Raw genomic sequence first — 23889 nt, 5'->3', positions numbered from 1 at the left:
AGAGAATCAGTGACATCTGTAAAATGGGGGTGATGATAATAGCTGACCTTCCTACTTCACACAGTTGTGGAGAAAATATACATAAAACCCAAAAATGCTGCTCCTCCCTGAAGAGCAGCTGTTTACCACTCCTCATCTTCCCCTCATCTTGCTGGCCAGAGTTGTCGTTGCTTCTTTAAATTTTTGTGGTGACTTGATGTAAGGTGAAACACTGCCTGACAGCACCATGTTCCCCAAACAATTCTCCTTTCTTCCTGTCTTTGTAATCCATTCCACACCCTGTGGCATGCCTTCTTTAAGCCTTCTTACTGCAAACCTCAGCCTAATGGCCACTGACATTTAATCAAATAACAGTTACAATACATTTACTTGTAAGTAAAGGCTGATTAAAATTTGGGCACCGACATCTGAGGATGGGAATTTCATCATCAAATATCTTAATAGAAACCATTTTGTTAAATAACCATAATTATAGGTTTTACATTTATGATTCCAAGGGATTTTGCTGTTCTGCATTCTTGGAAGCCCCGGAGGCTGGCATAGCATTCAGGCAGCCTGAAATACTGAATCTAAGTACATCTAGGGCTTCTTCAGGAGATAAGGCCCCGCAGGACTTTTATCTTTCCAGGATTTCAAACCCACAGTTATTTTAAAGATGACTTCTGGTTTTGTTTGTTTGTTTATTTATTTATTTATTTATTTATTTATTTATTTATTTAGATGAGTTAGCTAGGTTTTTTAAGGGTAAAAGAATTGAGAATAGACATTGATTTTTTTTTTTGAATGTGTAGACATTTCTGCCTTTTCCTGTTAATAATTTCAGAATTTTCATTTATTACATTGGAAGCAAAAGCAATTTGGATAGCTTTGATTGCTCTTGTACTTTCATTCTAGTCATATTTGGTCAAGTCTGTTTCTGGGTTGGTTTTTTTTTTTTTTTTTCCTAGTGATTAAATCTTGGCATTTTCAGGAAACCCTTTTATGTTTTGTGTTAACTCATGATTTCAGCCAGATCAGTCTCTGTGGCAGATTTCTGTTGATGAATTTGCTCATTTCTGACTCATGAAAATAAGTCAGCCAGTTATGAGAAAAGAAACGTCAGCATTAAAGTGATTAAGAGCATTCTCTTTAGGGGAATAAACAATTTCATTTGGCTTGTTTTGTTTCTAATCTTAACTCAGATAGTGTCCAGTTGTGAAGCCCCGTCTTTCCTCTGTAACATATTCCCTTGAGAATTTTTCCCAGACTGGTGACTTCCTTTCTTCACTGGTACATCATGTAATAGACTTCGTTATTCCTCTCTTCATGGTTTCACCTTTCTTCTTTTTGAATTTTTAAAGTATGTATGATTCAAATTTATTGTTAAACATGTCTTTTCTCCCCATTTATTTCAAAATTTGCTTATAGGAGAATTTTCCTTCAATTGAAAATTCCGAAATGAAAAGTTTAGCCCATACTACTAGAACACCTTCTTAGTTAGAGTGCTTAAGTTCCGCTAAATGAAGTGCCGATTTTTAAATTATTTTATAAACTGAGAGATTGAAACTGTCAACATAAATTATCGTAAGTGGAGACTTTAAGCTGGCTATTCTGATCCGTCATTGAGCCAGTTATCTCTGCTACTTCTCAGCATTTCTGGCAGCAGTGGTGTAGCTTTGAGATAAGGAGTAGGCTTCTGATGAGAGGTGCAGGCAGGTCCCAGTGTATTGGTTCAGGAGGATTAAAAGGATCAGCACTTGTTCTGGCTTCTGTTATAAACTCTTTTCCATCCATGCTCCACAGATAAGCTGGTCATTTTTGCAACAGACCATGATGTCAGAGCCAAGGTAGGATTTGACAGAAGTGACGCATGATTACGTCTTTAAATGTCACTCAGACTGATGCAGTGGGGATTAGTTGTTCTCCAGTATCGTGGTCATCCTGTGAATCTCACATGTGAAGTGGCCTCTGTTTTCAAACCAGATCTAGAGGCACAGTGCTTGTTCCTTGAAGAGCAGCCAGCAAAGGATAGCACAGGGGCTTTCAAGTTCTGCCCTGCGATTTTTGGTGTTTTGTTGAGAAATACTTTGCGAAGGAGAAGGAACATTGGAGGGCTCTAAAACCCCTTCCCCCTTCCATCACCTCTGCTTTAGTAGTTTAATTAATGAGGGTTCACAGTAAAAAAGAGAATAGACTTTCGAGTAAGACGGACCTGGTTTCGGAACATCACACAAAGTTAGACAAGTTACCTAACATCTGAGCCATAGCTTCTTCATTTTAAAAACAGGAATCATAGTTTCTCATTGAGATTATTGGAGGAATTAAAAGAGATAATGAAAGGACCAAGCATGACACCTACACAGAGTAGTGAGTAGACTAATAATAGTCCCCTTCTCCTTAGACTAGTGGTCCTCAGGTGGGTGTGATTTTGCCCCCAAGGAGACACTTGATGTTTGGAGGCATTTTTTATTTTCACAGCCGGTGAAGCGTTGGGGTGGTATACGCAGATACAATTGGCATCTAGTGGGTAGAGGTCAAGGATGTTGCTGAACACCCCACAGTGCATGGGAAAGACCCTTAACCAAGAATTACTCAGCCCAAAATGTCAATAGTGCCAAGATGGAGAAACCCTGCCTTAGAGGTACTAACTTTTCTATATTGAAAATATAGGATAAAAGTATATATGGGTCCATTCCACCAATATTTACGAAACACTGCTATGTATCAAGCTCTGTAGAGTCTTTGGTGATTTAGCAATGGATAAAAAAACAGCCATAATCTCTGTCACCAGCGAATGTACATCCTAGTTGGGGAGAAACAGACAGTAAACAAATAAATATGTAATATGATTGTGGCAGATGGTACTAAGAGCTATGAAGAAAAATGAAGCAGGGTGGAGGATAGAGAGTGACCTACGGGAGCTGCTATTTAATATAAAGTGGCCATAAACAGCTTCTGTGATAAGTGACTTTTAAACAGAGAACTGAAGGAAGTGAAAGCAAGCCAGACAGTGATGTAGGGTTAAGATATTCTGTTAAAATATTCTGGACAGAGTATAGTAAATGCAAAGTCTTTGGCATGGGAATGTACTTGGCGTTTTCAAGAAACTTAAGGGTTGGCCAGTGTAGCTGAAGTGGAGTCAGTGAGAAGGAGGGTAGCAGGAGGTGAGAGCAGAGAGGTGGTGGGGAACCAGATTAGGAAGGCACTTACAGGTCATCCTGAGGATTTTGGCTTTTATTCTCTATGTGATGAAAAACGATGGGGGGAGGGTAGGAAAGGAGGAAGCGTGGAGGCAGGGAGACCCATTAGGAGATTGTTGCAATAATCCAGGGAAGAGACGATGATGGCTCAGAGCAGAGTAGTAGCAGTGAAAGTGCAAGGTGAGGGAAAGTGGTTTATTCCAGATATATTTTAAAATTAGAGCTCATGGAGCTGGTTTAGAGGGAACTGATCAATGAATTAAGCTAAGATAAATATTTTATTTTCACCTGTTAAAAGAAAATCCTTGGGAGTTCCCATCGTGGCTCAGCGGAAACGAATCCAACTAGGAACCATGAGGTTGCGGGTTCGATCCCTGGCCTTGCTCAGTGGGTTAAGGATCCAGTGTTGCCATGAGCTGTGGTGCAGGTTGCAGACGTGGCTCGGATCTGGCGCTGCTGTGGCCGTGGCATAGGCCAGCGGCTACAGCTCCGATTAGACCCCCTAACCTGGGAACCTCCATATGCCGCAGGTACAGCCCTAAAAAAGACAAAAAAAAAAGAAAAAAGAAAATCCTTATTGAAAAACCTCAGATGTATCACCTGGTTGTTATAAAGGGAGATTCCAGGCAGGGCTCCCCTGGTTTTGTACAGAGACCCACATATCCTTGAAGAGGGTGATGAGGGCCGGGCAGCACTGACAGGTCCCCGCTTCCTAGGCTTTTATTGTAAAGGTGCCAGACTTTCCCACTATGTCAGTGAAGCCAGCCTCCCTTTACTATGCATGTTGGACTGCTCGAGAATTTCATCTTGAATAAATCAAAATGGAAAGGCCTACAGTTCTAACTCAAGGTTAAAGAGAAAGTATGAGCTAAGTTTTGTGCAATAGTTGATTTATATACATATTTTCCAGTTGCAAAGTTTTGCCCTAAATTTCCAAAATATTTAAGTATATCCTTGTGTGTTTACTACACTCTAAAGGCATGTCGACTCATCTGGATATTACATAAATCTATGAGAATTTTTAGGAATGTTGTTCAGAATACCTAAAAGAGCTTACATGTATTAACCTGGTATGTTCACTTTTGGATATACAGCCAAATAGAAACCACAAAAAAAGGTTACAGCACCCTCAATCAAGAAAATCAAAAAGAGGTCAGTCTTCTGTTACTTTAAAGAACTAGTTTGGGCAGAAACTCCTATAGATTTTTATATTATTTTCCAACTTAGTTATTATAGAGCATGTTTACAATTTCGGGAGATCAGTAAAAATTAATACTAATACTATATGAAGCTTTACAACTAAACATGAGATTAGGTTGTGTGGTACTAGGTTACTAAAAAAAAAAAAAAAAAGATACTTAGTACACATTTTATCCCAGGACAGGAAAGATTTTATCATGTATAATTTTCTCCACTACTAGCTTAATAAATTCAGACTTAAATATTTAATAAAGAACTATTTTAAATGAACTATTTTGATTTTAATAACAACTGTATTTTCCTTATATATCAAACCATGCTATTCTTGATAGTTTAGAATATTTAGAAAAGAAAAAACTCCTATATTAACATTAGCATGTTTAGACCCATAAAGTATAGACCAAAAAAAAAAACCCAATACTTTGAAACAACTTTATTATGAACTAATATCACAAATATCCTTTTGTGTATTTCTCAATCACTGATGCTTTGTACTTTCTGAGAATTACTTATTTTTACACAAAATTCCTTTTTTCAAATTAAAAAAAATTATTACAGTTGATTTACAATGTTCTATCAATTTCTACTACAGCAAAGTAATCCAGTTATACATACATACAAATTCTTTTTTTCATATTATCCCCCATCTTGTTCCATCACAAGTGATCAGATATAGTTCCTTGGGCTCTACAGCAGGACCTCATTGCTTATCCACTCCAAATGCAAGAGTTTACACTACTAATCCCAAACTCCCAGTCCCTCTCATTCCCTCCCCCTACCTCATGGCAACCACAAGTCTGTTCTCTATGTCCAAGAGTTTGTTTCTTTTCTATAGATGGGTTCTTTTGTGTCATATATTAGATTCCAGATATAAGTGATATCATACAGTATTTATCTTGTTCTTTCTGACTTCACTTAGTGTGAGAGTCTCTAGTTCCATCCATGTTGCTGCAAATGGCATTATTTTATTAAGACAAAGTTACCTTTAAATCTCTTGATTGTTCTTCTAGAGTTTACAGCTATTTCCTTAGGAAATGTCATATGGTTACTATAATGCATTCTTAATACCTTGGACACATAAAATTGATGAATTGAGTGGGGGATATATATCTGAGTGAGGGATATATATGAGTGTTTTATACTATATCTGCAGTTTTTCTGTATGTTTGAAATTATGTTAAAATAAATAGTTTTAAAAAAAATTGATGAATTATAAAAACCAGTCTGGGGAAACAAATTAGTACCAATGTAAACCTTTATTTTTAGGCTAGGAAATAATATTGTATTTTTATTCAGTTACATAATCTGGGTCAAACTTAAATGAATTTTTGATTTCAAGATAACATCAATTAGGATTCTGGGGCGACTCCCTAAGTATTGCATAGCATTCTCCTCTCTCTCGCTCTTTCTCACTGAGAACATGTATCCAAGTGTATGCGCTCTCTGACTTTCTGCCTCTTGAGTAACCAGATAACCTTTGATTATTTTTCTATATATGGACATTTATTTAATGACATTTTGGAAGTCAAGCAAGATTACTTTCAAAAATCTTTTTTTTTTCCTAAATATTCACTTAAAAAAATCTTAATTACTGAAATGTGTAGATGAAAAAGTAAAAGTCCGCTGTAATTTGCTACCCCCAGATATTAATACCATTAAGAGTATAATGTTTGTATTTCCAGATGTTTGCACATATGTATGTATGTGTGTGCACACGTGTTTGTGTGTTTAAACATAAATGGGATCAAGGTGCATACATTCTAATTCTCACCTTGCTTTTTGCAGTTAATAATATTCTTGCAGCTATAATCTTTGAGGGGAAACAGAAGTAGTAGCACACAATGAAAAGTGCAGGAGTTCCTGTTGTGGCTCAGTGGAAACAGATAGACTAGCCTCCATGAGAACGTAGGTTCGATCTCTGGCCTCGCTTAGTGGGTTAAGGATCTGGCGTTGCCGTGAGCTGTGGTGTAGGTCACAGATGTGGCTCGGAGCCTGCGTTGCTGTGGCTGTGGTGTAGGCCAGTGGCTGTAGCTCCGATTTGACCCCTAACCTGGAAACCTCCATGGGGCCCTAAAAAAAGAGACAAATAAATAAATAAATAAAAAGAAAAGTGCAGGAGTATAGTATTTATCTAGAACAAATTTGTTTCAGGAGACATCAACATGACTGGGGATCTTGAGGGAAAACTGGGAGAGGAGAGGGGAGGAGTTCAGCTACCTTGTGATGGGAGAGGAGAAGGCCAGCAAGGTCTTGAGGGAGGGATTCAGGACATGGCAGGCGTGACAGAGGGTGACCTGAGTAAAAGACCTATTTGTGCCCAGGGCTTTTACCAATGCCTTTATTTAAAGTAATAGCACCCAGATGGGTTGGGAGAGTTACAACCAGCAGTAACCTGTTGCGGTACTCCAGGCCCAAAATGCTGAGTTGCAGTGGGCTTTAAAGCCGGGGAGATCTACCAGATGTTTGGAGGGAGACTTACTTAACTCTTCATAGAGAATCCAGTAAATTACAAACTGACCCAGCAAGCAGAACCAGCATTCTCCTGGGTACTGGATTGCCTCTGCAACAATCCACGTAAACCCTTTAACCTTTCTGGGTCACAGCCTCCAGTGAGTTGGGCAGGTCATTTCTAAGATTCTTCAGCATTTTGTGGTGTTTACTGATCTGTTGGTATCCTCTGCAGTGGACCACAGCATACACGAACATGCATAAATGAATGCTCCACAGTTCACATGTTGTCACGTCGCTGGATGGGGCCACAGACACTCTATGTGAAGTTTTCAAGTTCAGCAATTCCTGTCTAACAGTAGGTATTGGTTAGGTTGCCATTGGCATTTAGCCATCTCTATGCAGAAAGGATTTGGCATTTCAACTGTATTCTAAGTGTAATCAAACTTAAGATTTTTTTAAAAAATGCAAGATGGAAGTGAAAGCAGATGAACTTTCTCTTGGTTTAAAAATTATAGTCTGTGATTCTGTGATGCTCAAGAAAGATAAGTGTCACGTATCTTGAGATGCTGCCAAGAGATATGCCAGCACATGGCTTCTGTAACCTTTGCGTGTGCTTCAGTAAAAGCACGCAGAGAATTTAAGTGAAATTGGATGCTGCAGAAGGAATCTAGCCTCATACCTCAAACTAAGACAGGCAGAGGCAAGTGATGATAGTTGTTGTTGAAAGTATTTTTCAAAAACACAAGCAATTTCACATGAACTGAAATCAAAACTTTTCACTGAAAATTTAAATTAGCAAATACGTACTGAGAGTCTGTTGTATCCAAGGTATGGAACAAAAAAATTATATTAAACATCTGCTTCTTTAGGGATATTTGCTCCCCTGTTTTCATTTAGGTAGGACCCAGAAAGTGAGTTCATCTGACATGGATGAACTCCCTTGTTCATTCATTGTATTGTTATACAACAATCAGAAAGAGCTGTAACCTGGGTAGTGAGACAAATGACTTTTAGCGTAACTATTCTTTTTTACCTTTTTTAAAGGCTATTTCAATTAAATTTTAAAATATGTTGCGTATTTGGAAAATTTTAGGAGTAATTCTTTTTTCTTTTTTTTTTTTTTTCGTCTTTTTGCTATTTCTTGGGCCGCTCCCACAGCATATGGAGGTTCCCAGGCTAGGGGTCGAATCGGAGCCGTAGCCACTGGCCTACACCAGAGCTATAGCAACGCGGAATCCGAGCCACATCTGCAACCTACACCACAGCTCACAGCAACGCCGGATCCTTAACCCACTGAGCAAGGCCAGGGATCGAACCCGCAACCTCATGGTTCCTAGTCGGATTCGTTAACCACTGAGCCATGACGGGAACTCCAGGAGTAATTCTTTCAAAGTTAATTTACCCATGTATGCCTCCACAAGGTCAGACTTTGCTGTGTTGTAGTGCCAGTAGGGTTCAGTTTCAGAAAAGCCTCTGAGGAAGTAGCATATTTTATGGGTGTTCAGGAGCACTGCTGATACCAAAGAAAGCAGGGAGTGGGTAGAAGTGACAGATTAGGGGGAGGACAAACTGGACTTGCAGATAACAGGGTATGAGTAACCCAAAGATGACCTTACTTGCATGCGGCAGTGCATGTGTCATTTGAGGATGTTCAGGACGAATAAAAGCTGTGATTAACCTGCCGTGATAATTAAGTGATACGCCTCCCATTAGGTCGCTCAGTACCCAAGTTTTACTTCTAGCTTTGCCTCTTTATTCACTACATGCATTACTTTTCTTTTTTATTTCTTTAAATCTCGGTGTGCTCAGCTTGTAAAATGGAGCTATGAAAACTGTTTCTTTTAAAGGTTAATATACTAGAGTTCCTGTCATGGCTCAGCAGAAACAAATCTGACGAGTATCCATGAGGATGCAGGTTTGATCCCTGGCCTCCCTCAGTGGGTTAAGGATCTGGCGTTGATGTGAGCTGGGGCATAGCTTGCAGACGTGGCTCAGATTCCATGTTGCTGTGGCTGTGGTGTAGGCCGGCAGCTGCAGCTCTGTTTTGACCCCTAGCCTGGGAACTTCCATATGCCACAGGTACAGCCTTGGAAAGACAAAAAAAAAAAAAAATTTAAATTAAAAAAATAATTAAAGGTTATTGTGCTGCTCTGTATGAAGAGTGGGCATTATTATTCTGGTCATGCTGTTTTATTATTAAGCTTATGATTTTTCCCCCTTGCATCCTTTTTCAAAGGTTTCTTAAAGTCTCAGGAATATAAAAAGTGTCAAGGTGCACTTTGGTGTGGCTTGCAGAGGGTGATCTGAAGAGAGGCGGGAGGGAAAGTGGAGTTAGGACAATACTGAAAATAAGAGCCACCTGGAGTTAATCTTGGCCAGTGTCTTGTTTTTATGAGTCTTTGGCTTAAAACATTGCCTACCTGCTCTGAAATTTGTACAGTTTGATTACAAGTATTTCAGTTCCTGATTTGAGATCAGCTGACAAGGATTTATATGCATTTCTTTGCCTTAATCCACCCACCCATCTGCCTAGTTGTTCAGCCAGTCAGCAGATGTTTCCTGAGGCCCAGGTGAATCCAAGCTAAGCAATGACCAACACTGAGTTTATAGAAGCAAAACGTAGCTCCTATCTTTGAAGACCACATAGTCTCTGAAGGCTAGATAGCACCCAGTATTTAAGGTGATAGTGTAGAATTAGAGGATAATATAATCAGATGCTGAATGATATAGATCCTTTTATAAGGTCAAATTTGTCCCCTTCCTTTGGTTACTCGAAACAATTCCTGAGGAAGAGAGAGGAGGAGACAGAAAGCACAAGGAGTGTATCTGAATCATTCTCAGGGCCCAGTTAGTGTCTCTGATTTCCTCTTGGGCTTGCTTGACCGTGCTGTGAGTAGCATAGTGCCCTGTGTCATATAGTGTGTACTCGAGGATGTTAGTATTAGCAGGCATCCTTCCTAACCTTTTTCATGTCCTGGTACACACAGAAAATGATAGGATTTTTATGCCACGCCAAGGGAAATGCACAAGGCCACTCATAGCCTGGGGATTCTGCTGTCGCAGCCTTATGTGGCATCCAAAAGGTTGAAGGGAATCAGTATCCCTACTCACCTGTGGGTGTTTGCAGCACATCTGTGCACTGTCAGGTACGTTACACTTTGTACACTCTGCACTAGAGTTTCCCCAGGTCTGTCTTCTCTGTGGGGCCAGGGACTCACTAATTTCATTTTCTTGTGAACAGTTTGGGCATATGAATTATAATGGTTCCATGATACATTTCAGTAAGACAATGTATAGAGTTTAGAGGATTCCAAAGAAAAATAGTGGAGTGAAAAATCAGTATAGGATGGAGACAGCTTTTTATAATGGAAATAGGCTGACTCAAGGAATTGAGAATGCTGGGCTTCTGTTCTAACTTGGTCACTTTTGGCAAAGCATTTCTCTCTGAACCTCAATTTCCTTATCTTTAAAATGAGAGAGATTGAACAAGATAAATTTTAAGCTTCTCTCTAGTTCTAATATGCCAGGACTTTGTACTGCCTATAAATCTTTGCTATTGAGTCAGCTGCTTTGCCTTGAGCGTTGGCTGTGTGCTAAGCACTTGGTGAATCATTTCTGTGCATGCCCTCGTAGCTTCATGGGGCTCCTGAGATCAAAGGTTACTGCGTAGATGCTAGAGGAATTAAAATCAAACTCAGATGCTTCATGCAGAAACGAGAATAGGCACTGAAGAAGGTGTCTGAAAGGAATGAAGCTAGCTCTAATGATCTAAAGTCCTTCAGTGTCTTTAAAATGTAGTCGATGGATGGTAGGTTTTGCAGTTCAGAATCTTCCAACGAGTTTAACAACTCAATTAAAGCCACCAGTGGCAACCTTAACCTCTTAGGATAAGTTTTCCTAACTTTCATTTCCAGAAATACTTTTTGAAAATACATCAGCTATCTAAGCATGCATATAGAAGCCAAATCTTGAATGTCCAGCTTTTGGAAGAAAAGTTAGTGTGAAGAATCTCGTCAGGAGCTTTCTTTCTCCTCAGCCATCTGAGTCCTTTCCGTCTGACATGTGTTTGGTGGGTGAGGCTGCCCCGCTAGAGACCTTGAGGAACACATGGCTAATCAGGACAGCCTGCATCATAGTCATTGGCCCACACCATAGACCAAAATAGTAGCATTTGTTCATTCCATGGACGTTTTATTGCTCCTTTACCATGTGTCAGATATTTTCTAGGCACTGGAAATTCAAACCCAAGAAATTCCTGCCATAGTCAGATACAGACAGACAGATATACATGTAAACATGCATATAGACATACATGCATAATACACGCATACACTAAAGATATCAGTCTCAGAGGATTTTTTTAATAAACACATGTTGATCGATTTATGTTCAAACCATGAATCATCCCTTCCTTGCTTCCTGTTTCCCATTAGTAAATATTTCTTAAATCATGTATCAGATACATTAAAAACAAGGACAAAACGAAATCATGCATTCATATATCAAAAAAATACTTCTGAGTACATTAAGATGCATCCAGCACCATACCCTTAAGGAAACATGATGTTTCAAATATGTATGCACAACAGGAGACAGTGCATACAGATGTATGTGTGTGCACATGTATGTCATCTTTACTGGTCCATGTTCAAAAAGGATACTTGAACCCAAAGGATAAATAAACAAGAGAAGTCTGGGTTTGTGTCAATGCATGTATGTATTTGTGAGCATGTGAGGGGGAGATTAGGAAGGAAAGAAGGGAGGAAGGAAAGGAAGAGAAAGAAAGGAGAAAACAATGAGTGGTCTCAGGAGGAACCACAGTAGTTAGTAAATTTTGCCTTAAGTCTCACCATCCCATCCATCCTTTCTGTATTGGGCTGAAGCTTGCGCACCATTATTCATTCCATCAGCTCATGTGTTATTGGAATTCAGTTGTCCACCCACCTAAATCAAACAAAATGAAAAAAGAATAATTTCAGTTTAAAAAATATCAGAATATCCATAGACGTCAGAAGTGGTACTTATGTATTCCACCAACCGTGATAAAGAAAACTTGCTTAGAGTCCTTCCGAAGCAGAAAAAAATGTTAAATCTCAGGGAATTTTTTTCCTTTACTGGCTAGAAACTCATTCCAAGAAGTACCAGCCTGTCTCATTTCAAAACGCTTCCCTTGCCAAGGAAGCGGAAGCGGTCATATTCTTTCCCACCAAACTCTGGGTGAATTATAATTATCCTACCTCTTGTGGGACAATGAAGCAGCAAACATCTGCCATACTGAATCAGAAACCAGCGGACGAAACTGTACCAAACTGTGAATCATACCTGGACTCAGATCAAAGGATTTGTGTTGTGTTTACCTTTTTCTTTATTTTCTCTGCAATTTAAAATAGGGATTTGTTAGCTCTGGCTCCGTGTTCTAACTGAGGGGAAATATATGGATTCCATTCGGTGACTCCTGTTTTAACATTGAAAAATCCCAGCTTTAAGGCAGAAGGACAATAAGAGTTAATAACAGATCTTCTGTTTGATCTGTCTCCTCAGAGTTTTTCTTTTAGAAGGTGCTGGAGTTAAAATTTAGAAGTGCACAATCTAAGAAATGAGGTCCTTTAGGGTTTTTTTCCTTCCACTGTGATCAAAGTAACAGAGGAATGGAAAATGATTTTTTTTAACTTTATTTCCAAAAGAAATAAGCTTCAGAACTACTGTTAACTTATCATAATTTAATGTATTATGGTATTTATGGTGGTACTAAACTGTTCACCTAGAGTGAGGAAAGGAAATGGAATTTTAGTTCTGAGTTTTAGCTGTGAAAATATATAATAGTCCAATTACTTGAAAGATTTTTGTGTGTCTTTTTATTTTTATCAGAGAGCAGAAAGACAAACTCGAATTATGGATTCAGCTCAATATGCAGAATTTTGTGAAAGCCGACAATTAAGTTTCTGTAAGTAAGCATTTGACTTTGCTTCATTATATGTTTAAGAGATTATGTGTTACAGATACACTAAAGTATTACATTACCTCTGTTTCTTAGAAATTGGTGGATTTAATACAAACATACATAGTTATAAATGTTATGGAAACAAGCTCAGCATTGTAGGGGAGCCCATAAAAGGTTTTACCCCACTCTGCTGTTTTGCAGTTAATAGTATTAAGAGGTTTTTAAAGTTGCTGCTTAGTACACAGAGCCGTGTTAGTTATTCACATTACTTTTAGTCAGAAAAATTCCTTTTTTCTTAATATTCCCATTTAAATTTCTCTCTCAGTCTCTTAGTCATATTTACACTAGTATTGCTGATTGTACTTGACCCCAAATGGACTCTAGTAGTACAGTCATGACATTTAAAAGCCCCCAATGCTAATAAATACCAACTTCTTGTTTATGCATACTCATATCACCACAAAAGAACATTTTGACAGGCTCTTCCATCTTTATCTGTAACCTCCTGCTGTGAGCAGCATGGGTTCCTTGTCAGCCAAATTCATAGTCCATGCTCTGGTACCTAGTAATAAAATTAGTACTATTCCACCCCTGCACACAGGCTTACTAAAAGTACATAAAGGCTCATGATAAATAGTGGTCTAGATTGTGTAGCAAAACACCCTTGCAACAACCATTCAGTGATGACTAAGACTCTCGGGGTAAAGGTCAAAGAGTAAGTGTAATGAAAAGTCCAGTTAAAAATATGACAAAGTAGCACATGACCCTAGTCTGAGGGATTAGAGACACAATAGTGTCTTTAAACGAAAAGCTATTATGTGGTCACAGTAACAACGTATTTGATTTGGAAAAAGAAAATGAGAGCTTCATTTATAGATCATAAAGTGCAAATAAATGACACATTTCAAATAGTGCCCCATGTAAATGTCAGTAAAATATAGGAAAACATGTTTTGGAAGATTCTTTGCCTGACTAAATATACTCTGCAGTCTGACTAACAATTTGGCATCATACATCTGTGAAGCATTAAGTAAATGACACTTCAGATCATGGCAATTTCAGCAAATGAGAGGGTTTTGTATTGTAATTTTTAGGTTTAAAAATGGCATTCAAGTCTTTTATAAGTCTAAATCTCCATTTTATAAAGTAACTTTTAGTGCTATTGAACTATTTCTTAAAATCATATTTTAAATTTAATTTACTTAAAGGGACAGAATTGCTGTTTCACACTAAAACATGTAGTCACTAAAGTGTCCCAATACACATTTGGTTTGAAAATCTAATTTTTCATAACTCGGTTTTTTTGGTTTGTAACTCAGTAATAAACTATAGAAAATTAAACATTAATGCTTTTCATTTCTGTATAAAATAATTGTAGTATAAAGAGTATATTATGCTTCCTTTGTTTCCTTTAAAGAAGAGGGATTTGGGCATTTAAAAAAATCTCCTTATGCGGTGCCCACAAGTGCTTCATCATGAAATCTGAGTGGGAGAATCTGTTTTCTCTGCCACAGTATCGTCATTGAGAATGCTCAACTAAAGGGGATCAGCAATTCCACAACTCATAACTACGCTGGTCTAAGGGTTAGACTCTTCACTCCTTTCATGATAGATTACCAGAATGTTGGAATTGTGATCCAGCCATATGTGTCTTCTTAAATATTTGATCATAGCTGAGACTCATCAGTTGAGACTACTGGTGCATTTTAAAATAACAAGTCTATAATTTTATAGGCAGAGGGCAAGTTATACAACCAGGACACTGATCAGATTCACTAGTGTTTTGTTTTTATGTTTATATAAGTCAATAGTCCTCTCCCTTAACATCTTTTAAAATCTGATATTAATTCACAAAGTTTTAATTTAGTTAAAATTTGGTAAATCTTTTTTCAATACTTTTCTTTCAACCTTTTGTTTTCTCTGTGGACTTTGTAAACAATTTTCTTTTTAGTTGCTCTGAGAGTCTCTTTGTATTTTTGTTGATAAGTTTAATACATTTGTGTTTACATACACTCTCTTATTCTGTGTTTTAAATTTACTGCCCTTTTTTATTTGTGTTTCCTCCTTTACTTTTTCCTGTTGGATTGATTGGGTTGTCTTCAGTCCATTTTCCTCAACCAGTTGTATGTTATATATTTCTATTGCTATTATTTCTGTCGCTATCCTTAATCTTTGTATAGTACATCCCTGACTTAAAATTTTTAGGTTGATAAGTACAGGCATACCTCGTTTTATTGTACTTTGCTTTACTGTGCTTCACAAATACTATGTGTTTTACAAATTGGAGGTTTGTGGCAACCTTACATCAAGCAAGTCTATTGGTGCAATTTTCCAAACAGGATTAGTTTTTAATTAAGCTATCTATGTACATTGTTTTTTAACTCATAATGTTATTGCACACTTAATAGACTGCACTGTAGTGTAAACATGACTTTTATATGCACTGGGAAACCAAAAAATTTGTGACTCGCTTTATTGCAATATTTGATTTATTGCAGTGGTCTGGAACCAAACCCACAATATCTCCGAGGCATGCCTGTATCTAAACTTTCCTTCTCGACCTAATTTTGTTTTCCCCAAGGCTCTGTAAGTGTTTAAAGCACTCATTTTCGTCTTAAAAATGGCTTTATTTTGCCCTCACACTTTAATGATAGTTTAGTTAAGTAGGAAATTGTAGGCTAATAGTTATTAGTTAAAACATGATTCCATTGTCTTTTAGCCTCTGTTGTTGGTTAGAAATCTGCTTGTTTTGTGTTTCCCCTGTGGGAGAAAGGAAGAGAATGAAGCTCTTGCCTCCAGGGCCTCGGTTATATGGGGAAGTGAACAGGCTGGCAGTTGGTAGCTGATAAATAAATATGCAGAAAAGGAAAGAAAGAAGGAACTTCTATAAAAGTTGCCAGGGAAAACCATGCCCTCTGAGGAAGGCTATTTTCAATTAAGCCAAAGAACGGTGATTTTGAAGAGACTGGAGTCACAGAAGACTTTCTTCAGAGTGGAGTGATCTTGACAGAGGGCCCCGAGGGAAGGATCAGGAATGGAAGGGCCAGTGAGAAGGTGGAAATTATGAAACAGTGTACAGGGATGAGAAAATGGAATATTGAGAGAACCTTGAATCTCACCTCCTGATCACTGATGGGGAAGATCAAGTGTTTGAGAATTAACTAACCTTAAATTTCCATGTGAAATGATTACATAAAGTTGTTTTCTTTCCAGAACAGGCTGAAATCCCAGGTAGTGTCAGAAAGAGGATAATCCTAGGAACTTTTGACCTTGGGAAGGTTCTCTTTAAATTGTCGCTCAATTTCTGGGATTACCCTTTCTCTGGATAAACTGAGAAGAGCGGTGAAGGCCAAGGAACTCATTCAGCCTCATGCCCCCTCACCTCTGGATGAAAACAAACTAAAATGATTAGGGGTATCTGTGCGTCTTTTGTTGGAAGCAGCAATACCCTACAGAGATCCATCTCTGAAGCAGCCCTTCTCCAGGTGACAGGGAGGGAACGAGCTCAAAGAATCCTCACCTGTTGCCAGAATAGCAGTAACCCAAGTGCTTTTGAGGGGCCTCCCTCTCTGCATCTTTTGTGATGGCTAGACAAGTTTGGACCCTACCCTTTTATTAAAGAAATATCTTTCATTCGTTTGTTCATTCATTCACTCATTCATTTCTTCTAGAAATCTCTATTGAGTGTGCCAATGCCAGGTGCTGTGCTAGGTGCTAGAAGAACCCGGAGGCCCTCAGTCCTGCCTCTGCCCTCACAGTGCCTGCCATCTAGTGAGGAGGCTGCCAGTTCTGTTGCTTAGGTGGACAGATCCTGACAGAACACTAACAACTTTCCTCCCCCTCACTTTTGAAGTAAAGTTTTTTAGAACATGGTCACAAAATATCTGTTTCCGTGTTAACTGTCAAAGGAAGACGTGAATAAGGTACATTTTATTGATCTTGCCAAATTGCTGCCTGTTAGCCTGAACTTCAGAAGTATTCCACAGATGTTAAACAAGTGTTTGTGAGCTAGTGCAGCTTGCTAGGTAGATGGAATGTTGCATGTCAGAGAGCATTTGGAAGATCGGTTACTTTAGGGAGGTAGCTTTAAGGGGGATTATCATAATTCTGCCTCGGTTGACAGCTTTGGATATGCACTTCGCTAGCAGGACTTAATGTCTTCTGTGATTTATTTCACAGAAACTCTTCTGTATGTGGAATCCATGAAGACTGTATCTATAAGGATCAAAACATCATGCTTTGAGTTACTGTTAAGTGCTTTATAGACCTGTGGGACCAGATTAATCAAAAGAAGAATCAGTGGATTTTTCAAGATTATTATGTTATAGATACGAAAAAAAATCTTCACTATCAATCTTTTCCTTCTGGGTTACTAGTTAAATTAGTAATACCTAATGAAGGCCCTATGTCAAGTTAGACTCCTCTTAGCACTGGTTTAGAGATCTTTAATAGAAGGTTCCATTAGTACTGTCAAGTATACAGAGAGACATGATGCATGCTGTCGGCCCATAAAAAATTTATAACATGCCTTGAGGAGTTCCCGTCGTGGTTAACGAATCTGACTAGGAACCCTGAGGTTGCAGGTTCGGTCCCTGCCCTTGCTCAGTGGGTTAACGATCTGGCGTTGCCGTGAGCTATGGTGTAGGTTGCAGACGCGGCTCAGATCCTGCGTTGCTGTGGCTCTGGCGTAGGCTGGTGGCTACGGCTCCGATTCGACCCCTAGCCTGGGAACCTCCATATGCTGCGGGAGCGGCCCAAGAAATAGCAAAAAAAGACAAAAAAAATGCCTTGAGAAACTATAAGCAGACGTGAAAGGATCTCTAATGATATAAGTGTTCAGTAAATGACCAGAGTGGAGAAGTATGCCTTTGGCTTGTTTGGGCAGGATTGATAATGAATGAAAAAGAGTGTAGCTGAATACCCCATGGAGGGGAGGGAGCAGGGGTGAACACACAGAAGGTTATACTCGACCCAGATGATGTTTTAATAGGGAGTGATATGACGGCAGATTGGAATCCGTCTGGATGGTTTTGAGACTCAGGCTTAAGAATTTGAACATCCTTCAAATCATCAAAATATAACTACAGACTCTGATCAGGCCAGGTATCAGTTTATTCTATTTAATGATACTTGCACAACCTTTTTTTTTTTTTTCAGTTATAGACACATTTTAAAAGGTATTAAAAAAACAGCTTCTGTATGTTCCTTTTTTCATTGGGGATTCTTTCTTACAGAACTTTCTTTCCACAAGAATGAATTAAAGTTACATCATGCAAGTAATTCCTCTGATTATTGTTATAATGTAAACTCTGGCCAATGATAAGTTATTCTGACACATTGTAAGATGTGGTTTAGGCTACTGTGTTATGTAGCATAGATACTACATAAAAGACGCAGATGTAGAAGGGATTTCTTGGGACTAGAATATCTAGACACTAATAATGCTGTATTATATGCATTGTTTTTCATGTGCAGTTGTCAATAGATGCATTTTTCATTTTGTGATGCTAGTATGCAGTATTAGAATACTTCAAAAACTGAATTTTTATTATTTTTTTTAATGGCCAGCCAAAAAAGCCTCTAAATTTCGAGACTGGTTGGACTGCAGCAGTATGGAGATAAAGCCCAATGTTGTCACCATGGAAATTTTAGCATATTTGGCATATGAAACTGTGGCACAGGTAAGAATTCTAACCTGTCGTGTCAGGCCATCTCTAGCTACTTTCTCCTTATCGCTGTCCATGATCAGTTCTTCCACATGCTGCTCTACCAGGAAGGAGAACAGCCATCTCATCGTTTTCTGGAATTTAATTCAATTGTGTTTCTTTGCATTGTCAGCTCTGGTGAGTGTTAGGGTAAAAGTGACTGTTTCTTTCACCTTTAGCCAAACCGGAAATGGAATCCTGGCCTGCTTTTCCCCACATTGAATCCTAAGTACTCATCTCTCTTGTTTAGAGATTATTTTTGAGCCTTGAAAAATACCTTTCTAGAAATGTACAATCTATGGAGTGCTTACTACTATCTGAGTCTGGAATCACTGCCCTCTAATAATTTCTCAAAGCACGGTTCTTAGACTACAAGCATCTCCTTGGTTCTTGTTTAAAATGTCCAGTTCCAGGATACCGCCCAGAGCAGACCTACCCAATCAGAATCTTGGAGCTTGGAACCCAGAAATCTATATTTTAAAATGCTTCCCTAGGGATAATAAACTTTGAGAACCATTCCTCTAGAAAGGTCACAATATATCACTATATTCCTGGGTATGTTCCTGGGTGGGTCTGTTTAGCAGCCCACGAAAGCACATGCTCATGTCCACAATACAGATTTTTAGGCAGAGAATGTCACTGGTAACTTTTGGGATGTACTGCTTTTAGTTTTCCCATTTCAGTGACATTGATGGTTATTTCCAGCTATGTGACTTTATTTTCATTGCCCTGATCTTCTAGCTGGTGGATCTGGCTCTTCTTGTGAGGCAGGACATGGTAACCAAGGCGGGGGACCCCTTCAGCCATGCCATTTCTGCAACCTTTATTCAGTATCACAGCTCTGCTGAGGTAAGTATTTAAAAATCTGTCTTTGGCACCTCTGTAGGTTTTTTTTCCTCATGTCCGGTATTTGCCTTAGTAGTTCTAAGAAAAAAGATTATGTAGAGCCTTCAGTCAAAGAATCTTAATACAGTCAACATTTAAGCAAACACCTGCTATGTACAAGGCCCTAACAAGCAACTTAATACGATGATTTTGTTTCACCTTCTCCTTGCCTTACTCAGCTTTCCTAGCCCTTCAGTGAAAGAGCGCCTCTCATTTCCATGGGAAATGAGCACCTGGTTTAGGGAACTGAATAATATGTATTACAATTCCTGGTATTTATTTGATAATTTTACCTTCCAGCTGTTGATCCATCTCTAGGCATGGTTTAGAGGAGCATGGAGGCTCCATTTATCTACCGGTATTAAATGAAAATCACAGCTTTTCTCATTCAGTTTATGTTGCTGGAATCCCCACCTATAGGGACTGCAAAGTTTTCTGGCCAACCTTAACCTAAGGCTTTGTGTAATAACTGTGTACCGTTTTGGGTATATAAATATTCTCTGTAAGGAGCATTTGCCTAAAACCCAGAAATGGAATAGCATGTATTGAATGAATTTGCCAGTGTTTGACTTTTTGGGGTTTTTTTTTTTTTTACTGACATAAACGTTAGTTTCATACAATTCAATCTAATAACCATAGAAAAGGCAGCAAGAAGGTTAGGTTAACATCCACAAGTATAGTTGTGAAGTGAGCTTGGGATCAAGTTGGGTAAAACGTAGAACCTGAAAATGACTAAGCCCCTTTGAGCATCTGGTGAAAACTGTAAACCCTGTCTCTGTAAATTCATCAGCAAATCTTGTATACAATTTCAGGGTATTCAGAGACCCTCTGAAACCATTCTGTGGATATACGGGATCTGTGAACCCCAAATTTAAGTATCTCTGCTGTAGGTTACTTAGAAAGTACATAAAAATATATGCCTATATCTTATTACAAGCCAAAAGTTTGACATCCTTCTATGCCCCCTATAGAGCTAGATTGGCTTAAAATTAAAGTAAGAATTAAAATTTTTATTTTTTTATTTTTTTTATGCCCATTAAAAATCCATTTTTCTTGGTAAAGGTCATACATCATTATCAACGAACATACTTTAAAAGTCCCTAAAGCCTACCCAGTTGATTAAACACTATTTGTTTTCTTTATGTTACAAAGCCAAATTATGATGTCAAAGAACACCCTTTAAGCTGCCTTGGGTACATGTTCACTTTATGTGTATAAGTATGCTTTTCATCAGACAATTTTGTTGTAACGTTTCTAATTGAAGACATTTATAAGGAAAATGACAAGCCTAGTTTTCCCTTAACATTCAAGGGATTGCTTGCACGGCTAGGAAAACTCTTTGTTTCCCCACACTTGCTTGGTTCTCTAGGGTAGCCAAGCTACCCCGGGCAACTGCTCAACAACCACAAGCTACTGTTCCCTGCTACCTAGTGGTGACGAAAATGGCCTATGTGAGCCGAATTTCCTGGGCTTGCTCGGAGGTGGGAGCACAAGTGTCAGAAAGCATCCTGGCGGAATAGGTCAGTGCAAGCCTCAAACTTTTCCCTGGCCTACCAGACACCACTCCTCCGGTGTGACTGATGGTCAGAGTGAACATCTGGAGGGATGCCCTGTGTTACCTGACACAACACAGGAAGAATGGCCACTCTAGAGTCGGAGTCTCACTCACCAACATTGCAAATCAGCAACCAATATCAAGGGCCTACTTTAAGGACTTCACCAAATGAGGTACAAAGGAGGGCTCTGGAGACTAAAATGATCTGTCTTCAGGGAGATAGAACATTCTGTAAAACAAACAAGGAAGCACATGAACAAGCTGACAAACGAACAATTCAATATTGCATATGCTAATTTCCAAGTGAGGGCACAGACAGAAAGTTCAGAGATAAAAGCAACTCCCTGATTACCAAGAAAGAAGACTTCAGAAAGGAAGCGGGTGTTAAAGGGAAGACAGGACTTTGTTGAAATGGTCAAGGTGGGGAATACATTGGACCCCAGAGACAGCACAGGTGTAATTGTAAACTCTGACTGAAATATTCTAGCTAAGGATTCATTGAGAAGGGGTAGTAGGAGGTTAGGTTAGAAAATAAAGGCCTTAGCTGCTTAACGTTAAGTTATTAAGGAAGAGTTGAAAGTTTCTTGGCTAAGGAGCGATGAGTTCAAATGGGTGTTTTAAGAAGATCCAGATGAGGTACTGTCTGTGCGAAGGTGTATGTGTGTTGGTCTGCATGTGTGTGGTAGATGGGAGTTACACTCTCAAGGGGTGCAGTTAATACACGGTGCATTCTATTTTAGTAGCTATTGTTCTTGAACACTCACCACATAGGGAACTGAGCTAGTTAGCTTGAGTTTTTCAGATTAGCAAGGTTAATCTTCATTCAAGCTACTTTTCTAGATTTTTTTTTTCTAACATAATTTATGCACTGGAGGCAGCCATCTGGGAGATTGTCGTCTTTTCTAAGAACAACCCGCTCCACATTAGCTTCATTCCTTCTTGGTTGATATTTCTAGACAAGCCAATCAAAGAAAACCTCTTGAAACCCATATCTAAATGTCAGCAAAACATTTTACAAGATTGAGCATAATTTCTAAAATACAGAGACTTGTGGGCCAGTGGATGGTGTGGTTAGTACAGTTGATAGATGAGAAAAATGTAAATTAACAATATCATATGTGAAAAAGACTTAAAGACTTGCCTATGAGTTTCTTAGGAGCCAAAACAGTGATATTACTGAAAAGGAAACTTGTTTTTAGGCACCATCCCGTAGGATGGACGATGACACAGTAAAGGATGTTTTCTAAGGGAGAGTCATCGAGGGCTGGTGAAGGAACCTGAAAGCATGTCTCATAGTAAGTGGTGGAAGGAACTCTAGGTGTTTCACTTAGAGAAGAGAAGAGGCTGTGAAATGTAATAGCCTTAAAGTGTTTGAAATGTTTCCACATGGAAGAGAGAAGAGACTTGCCGTCAAAACCAAAGAAAGCAGATAGATAAGATGGATATTTGGAAGGAAGGAAGCAGCCAGGTGTTGGAGGGGCTAGAGATATAGCTGCCGTGACCCCAAAGCACTGAGTTAGAGTTACTAGGAGAAGACTGGCCACCACTGATACAGCTTCTGGAAGGCATCCTGTTTGGGGGAAAAGTTTAGAGCTTCCTGTTGAATAAGTTCGAAACATTCAAAACTTCTCTGTAAAAATATCTGTGTCTGACAAAATCAGAAACTTTGGAAGCTGTATCTGAGGAATTCTGATTTTATCTAAAGGCTCATGCAGGTTAAAATTAGTATATTTAGACCCTTAGGTGATAAGATGGTGGCATCACTTCTGTGGCCTGCCTTCATAATAAATTGTGCTTGTTGTATATTTGTAACCTTCGAATGTTATTGAATTTGTGAGATAGTAAACAAAACCAATTGTTAGTAGTTCTGGTCACTTGATTTCAAAGCTGCGTCTCTTTGGACAGGGGTCTTGCATGAAGTCCTACCCAGACTCTCCTGAGAACACACCTCCCCCTACACCAACAGCTCCCTCATCTGGATCACAGCACTCAGGGAAAACCACATCAGGACCCTTAGGGAATGGGAGTGCTGGACAAGACTCAGCTAAAACCAAACAAAGGAAAAGAAAGAAGGTCAGTGTATTTTTCTTCTTTTTTCTCCCTCCCTTCCTCCCTTCCTAAGGAGAGATCTTGTTGACTTGTTTTTTTAAAGGTAATGGAAAATGTACCTTTTTTCCCTCATAATTCCAATTTTTTAGAAGCAGCCAAATTACAGCAAGATACTGATTTTTTCCCTAACATTTTATTGTAAAACTTTTAAACATACGAAAAAGTTGAAAGAGAATTTTAGAATGAATACCATATATCTGCCATCTAGATTTTACAATTAACATTTTACTATATTTATATATTAACTATATATTTACTATATCTACATACTATGTATATGCACCTTATTGTTCTTTTATCTACACATTAGTTCATCTTTTTTTTTTTAATGACATTGCAAAGTAAGCTGCAGACATCAGTACACTTCATGTCTAAACATTTCATTATGTATGATTTGTTTATGGTTTCTTTTTCTTAAAAGGTAAAATTTATATACCGTGTACCACTCAGTTCTTAAGAATGCCATTTGATGAATTTTGACAAATAAATGAGCCTGTTGTTTTCTAATCACTTCTTAAGATAAAAAAACATTACCTCCAAAAAAAAAAAAAAAAAGCCTTACCAACCGTTTGGAAAGTTCCTTCATGCCTCCTCCAGTGAGTCCCACCACCACCCTCAGAAAAGCAACCACCATTCTGATTTTTCATCATAGATTAGTTTTTCTGTTTTAGGACCTCATATAAAGAGAATATAGTATGTAAATTCTTTTCTCTGAAATTCCTTTCACTCTGTATATTTTTGAAGTTTATGTTTTTCAGTGTAAGTGTAGTTTATGCTTCTTTATTGCTGAGTAGGTTGCTTGTATGAGTACATCAGTTTACTCATTCTCATATTGGTGGATACCTATACCCAGCTTTTGAGGTA

At 38.5% G+C, this 23889-nt stretch overlaps 1 protein-coding gene across 1 annotated transcript in view; it reads left to right on the top strand.

The window, feature by feature from the left end:
- Nucleotides 1–23889, top strand: part of SUPT3H (SPT3 homolog, SAGA and STAGA complex component) — a 395053-nt gene that overhangs the window by 292664 nt on the left and 78500 nt on the right. Inside the window, exons 7-10 of the mRNA XM_047794878.1 lie at nt 12699–12774; nt 18340–18452; nt 19218–19325; nt 22822–22989. Coding sequence (XP_047650834.1) covers nt 12699–12774; nt 18340–18452; nt 19218–19325; nt 22822–22989 — 465 coding nt within the window. The remainder of the gene's footprint in view (nt 1–12698; nt 12775–18339; nt 18453–19217; nt 19326–22821; nt 22990–23889) is intronic.

Source organism: Phacochoerus africanus, chromosome 9 (genome assembly GCF_016906955.1).
Source record: "Phacochoerus africanus isolate WHEZ1 chromosome 9, ROS_Pafr_v1, whole genome shotgun sequence".
In the NCBI taxonomy this organism is placed as follows: domain Eukaryota; kingdom Metazoa; phylum Chordata; class Mammalia; order Artiodactyla; family Suidae; genus Phacochoerus; species Phacochoerus africanus.
Note: the sequence above shows the minus strand (reverse complement) of the source record. Positions and strands in the feature narration are given on the sequence as shown.